This window comes from Oncorhynchus kisutch, linkage group LG14 (genome assembly GCF_002021735.2).
Source record: "Oncorhynchus kisutch isolate 150728-3 linkage group LG14, Okis_V2, whole genome shotgun sequence".
In the NCBI taxonomy this organism is placed as follows: domain Eukaryota; kingdom Metazoa; phylum Chordata; class Actinopteri; order Salmoniformes; family Salmonidae; genus Oncorhynchus; species Oncorhynchus kisutch.
The window spans coordinates 75,504,403-75,509,402 of record NC_034187.2 but is presented as its reverse complement, the minus strand read 5'-3'; the positions used below and the strand labels follow the sequence as shown (position 1 = coordinate 75,509,402).

The 5,000-nt window shown below is 45.9% G+C and overlaps 1 protein-coding gene across 3 annotated transcripts in view; it reads left to right on the top strand.

Moving 5' to 3' along the window:
- Positions 1-5,000, top strand: part of LOC109904379 (collagen alpha-1(XVI) chain) — a 148,853-nt gene that overhangs the window by 102,539 nt on the left and 41,314 nt on the right. For all 3 annotated transcript variants that reach the window (XM_031788978.1, XM_031788979.1, XM_031788977.1), the window contains exons 37-38: positions 48-101; positions 460-486. In XM_031788978.1, the coding sequence (XP_031644838.1) occupies positions 48-101; positions 460-486 (81 nt within the window). The remainder of the gene's footprint in view (positions 1-47; positions 102-459; positions 487-5,000) is intronic.

The following is a 5,000-nucleotide window of genomic DNA, read 5'->3' as shown; positions in this document are numbered from 1 at the left end:
GACATAAAGTGATTCCTTACTCCATTCCCATGTCATTCCCAACCCAGGGTAAAGACGGTAGAGGCGGATCCAATGGAATCCCAGGAGCTGATGGAAGAGATGTGAGTGGCGTCACATTGAAAACGCAACCCAGTCACGTAGTATTGGAATTGTATAGACAATATGATTTCCTTGCATTTCCTACTTGGTGCATTAGTGTGTGTATGTTATTGTATATAAGCTAAGATCACTCATTTATACAGACACAGACTCAGTGTTTTAAAGTTTCAATTAAGTACAGAGATGATTATATTTTCAGAAGTTGCCCTTGAGATGGGCGTGACTAATAGCTAATGAATTCCACTTCAATCCATAACAGAGCCACAGTGTTTCTTGTCGCTCCTCTCTGCTCTCAACTCTATCATCTGCAATGACAAGGCCAGACTAACCTTGTGTGTGTGTGTGTGTTCTGTCTTGCAGGGAACTGATGGGGTCAAGGGGGACAAGGTAAGCCTAGCATTTGTGGAGATGAAGAGGTGTTAAGGGGTTTAGAGGCAGTGGATCGGATGAAGAGGTGTTAAGGGGTCTAGAGCCAGAGCCAGGGGGCGAACAGATGAGGAGGTGTTAAGGGGTTTAGAGCCAGGGGGGAACAGATGAAGAGGTGTTAAGGGGTTTAGAGCCAGGGGGATGGATGAAGAGGTGTTAAGGGGTTTAGAGCCATTGGGGAACAGATGAAGTGGTGTTAAGGGGTTTAGAGCCAGGGGGGATCGGATGAAGAGGTGTTAAGGGGTTTAGAGCCAAGGGGAACAGATGAAGAGGTGTTAAGGGGTCTAGAGCCAGGGGGAACAGATGAAGAGGTGTTAAGGGGTCTAGAGCCAGGGGGGAACAGATGAGGAGGTGTTAAGGGGTTTAGAGGCGGGGGATGGATGAAGAGGTGTTAAGGGGTTTAAAGCCAGGGGGGAACAGATGAGGTGTTAAGGGGTCTAGAGGCGGGGGATGGATGAAGAGGTGTTAAGGGGTTTAGAGGCGGGGGGGAACAGATGAAGAGGTGTTAAGGGGTTTAGAGCCGGGGGGAACAGATGAAGAGGTGTTAAGGGGTTTAGAGGCGGGGGGGAACAGATTAAGAGGTGTTAAGGGGTCTAGAGCCAGGGGGGAACAGATGAAGAGGTGTTAAGGGGTTTAGAGGCGGGGGAAACACCCACCCACACACACACACTCAGGGCACAGGAAGAGTAGCATAGGAGGTGACACGTGTCTGGGATCCAAATAGACAAGGGAAGTAAAGGAGCCTTCAAAACAGGACTAGGCATAGTAGTTAGTGCTACCATCAAACCCATTGCACTAGAATGTCAGAGCGAGAGAGAAGGGTGAGAGGGAAGAGGAAGAGGGAGGGGTGGGGGAGGAAGTGGATTGGATATTTGAAGTGAAAGAATGACATGGAAAGAGGGAGCAACAAAAGATGTAGAGAGAGAACCAACTAGAAAGAAGCTAGAAAGTGGAAGAGAGGGGAAAAGGAAGCCATGGGAGGAAGAAAGAGAAAAGGAAAGTGCAAGACAACCAAACCACTGCTACTGAAATAGACCGACTGCACCTAAGTAACATGTTTTGCACTTTGCACTTTAACATGTACATTCACATGCTGTACAAACAATAGTAAGCAAGTATAAACGTCATGGGACCAGGCAGCCGTCATACCGCTCAAGAAGGAGACGTGTTCTGTCTCCTAGAGATGAATATACTTTGGTGCAAAAAGTGCAAGTCAATCCCAGAACAACAGCAAAGGACCTTGTGAAGATGCTGGAGGAAACAGGTACAAAAGTATCTATATCCACAGTGAAACGAGGCCTAGATCGACATAACCTGAAAGGCCACTCAGCAAGGAAGAAGCCACTGCTCCAGAACCACCATTAAAAAGCCAGACTACCGTTTGGAACTGCACATGGGGACAAAGATCATACTTTTTGGAGAAATGTCCTCTGGTCTGATGAAACAAAAATAGAACTGTTTGGCCTTAATGACCATTGTTATGTTTGGAGGTAAAAGGTGGATTTGCAAGCCGAAGACACCATCCCAACTGTGAAGCACGGGGGTGGCAGGTTCATGTTGTGGGGGTACTTTGCTGCAGGAGGGAATGGTGCACTTCACAAAATAGATGTCATCATGAGGAATGGAAAATTATGTGCATATATTGAAGCAACATCGAAAGACATCAGTCAGGAAGTGAAAGCTTGGCCTCAAATGGGTCTTCCAAATGGACAGCGACCCCTAGTATCTTCCAAAGTTGCGGCAAAATGGCTTAAGGACAAGAAAGTCAAGGTATTGGAGTGGCCATCACAAAGCCCTGACCTCAATCATATAGAAAATGTGTGGGCAGAACTGAAAAAGCATGTGCGAGCAAAGAGGTCTATACAAACCTGACTCAGTTACACCAGCTCTGTCAGGAGGAATGGGCCTAAATTCACCCAGCTTATTGTGGGAAGCTTGTGGAAGGCTACCCAAAACGTTTGACCCAAGTTTAACAATTTAAAGGCAATGTTACCAAATACCAATTTAGCAGTCTTGTTTATGTAAACTTCTGACCCACTGGGAATGTGATGAAAGCTGAAATAAATAATTCTCTCTACTGTTATTCTGACATTTCACATTCTTAGAATAAAGTGGTGATCCTAACTGACCTAAGACATTGCTCCTAGGATCAAATGTCAGGAATTGTGAAAAACTGAGCTTAAATGTATTTGGCTAAGGTGTATGTAAACTTCCGACTTCAACTGTGTGTGTCAGTGTGTGGGTAGAGTCCAGTGTGTGTGCAATAGAGTCAGTGCAAGAGAGTCAGTGGGTCAATGCTTATATTCTGGGTAGCCATTTGCCAAGATATTTAGCAGTCTTGTTTTGAAGTCTTAGGGGGTAGAAGCTGTTCAGGGTCCTGTTGGATCCAGATTTGGTGCATTGGTACCACTTGCCACACGGTAGCAGAGAGTCTGTGGCTTGGGTGGCTGGAGTCTTTGGAAAAAAATGTGGGCCAACCTTTGACACTGCCTGGTATAGAGGTCCTGGATGACAGGGAGCTCGTCCCCAGAAATGTACTGGGCCGTAGACACACACCTGTAGCGCCTTGCAGTCTAATGCCAAGCAGTTGCCATACCAGTTGCCATACCAAGGGGTGATGCAGCCAGTCAAAATGCTCTCGATTGTGCAGCTGTATACATGTTTGACGAGCTAAGGGCCCATGGCAAATCTTTTCAGCCTACTGAGGGAGAAGAGGCTTTATCGTGCCCTCTTCACAACTGTGTTGGTGTGTTTGGAACATGATAGGTCCTTAGTGATGTGGACACCGAGGAACTTCAAGCTTTCGACCCGCTCCAGACTTGCATGGGCCAAGAAACACGAGCAATGGACATTAGACCGGTAGAAATCTGTCCTTTGGTCTGATGAGTACAAATTAGAAATTTTTGGTTTCAACCGCCCTGTATTTGTGAGACTCGGAGTAGGTGAACGGATGATCTCTGCATGTGTGGTTCCCATTGTGAAGCATAGAGGAGGAGGTGTGATAGTGTGGGGGGTGCCCTGCTGGTGACACTGTCAGTGATTTATTTAGAATTCAAGGCACACTTAACCAGCTTGGCTACCACAGCATTCTGCATTGATACGCCTTCCCACCTGCTTTGCGCTTAGTGGGACTATCGTTTGTTTTTCAACAGGACACTGACCCAGCATACATTCAGGCTGTCTATGGGCTATTTGACCAAGAAGGAAGAGTGATGGAGTTCTGCATCAGATGACCAGGCCTCCACAATCACCTGACCTCAACCCAATTGAGATGGTTTGGGATGAGTTGGACCGCAGAGTGAAGGAAAAGCAGCCAACAAGTGCTCAGCATATGTGGGAATTCCTTCAAGACTGTTGGAAAAGCGTTACAGGTGAAGATGGTTGAGAGAATGCCAGGAGTGTGCAAAGCTGTCATCAAGAAAAGGGTGGCTACTTTAAAGAATCTAAAACACTTTTTTGGTTACTACATGATTCCATATGAGTTATTTCATAGTTTTGATGTCTTCACTATTATTTTACAAAAAAAGAAAGAAAGAATGAGTAAGTGTGGCAGTTTATGTATATTTGTAAACAATATCTGGTGCACGAAATCTAAGGAAGCCTCAAGGTTTTGCTCACCTGAGGCACAGTATCTCATGATAAGCTGTGGACCACACTGTTTACCAAGAGAGCTTTCATCTATATTCTTCGTAACTGTCTATTTACTACCAGAAAATGATTCTGGCACTAAGACTGCACTGAATGAGCTGTATACGGCCATAAACAAAAAGGAAAACTCTCATCCAGAGGTGGCGCTCCTAGTGCCCGGGGACTTGAATGCAGGGAAACTTAAATCCATCTTTCCTCATTTCTACTAGCATGTTAAATGTGCAACCAGAGGGGAAAAACTCTAGACCTCCTTTACTCTACACACAAAGACGCGAACAAAGCACTAAAGTAAAGGTAAAAGGTAAATGCGCTCGTCAGGCAAGTCAGTTAAGAACAAATTCTTATTTTCAATGACGGCCTAGGAACAGTGGGTTAACTGCCTGTTCAGGGGCAAAACGACAGTTTTTGTACCTTGTCAGCTCGGGGATTTGAAATTGCAACCTTTCGGTTACTAGTGCAATGCTCTAACCACTAGGCTACCCTGCCGCCCCTGCCTTAATGACTACCGACCACTAGCACTCACGTCTGTAGCCATGAAGTGCTTTGAAAGGCTGGTCATGGCTCACATCAACACCATTATCTCAGAAACCCTAGACACACTCCAATTTGCATACTGCCCCAACAGATCCACAGGTGATGCAATTTCTATTGCACTCCACACTGTCCCTTCCCACCTGGAGAAAAGGAACACATACGTGAGAATGCTTTTCATTGACTATACTCAGTATTCAACACCATAGTGCCCTCAAAGTTCATCACTAAGCTAAGAACCCTGGAACTAGACACCTCCCTCTGCAACTGGGTCCTGGACTTCCTGAAGGGCCGCA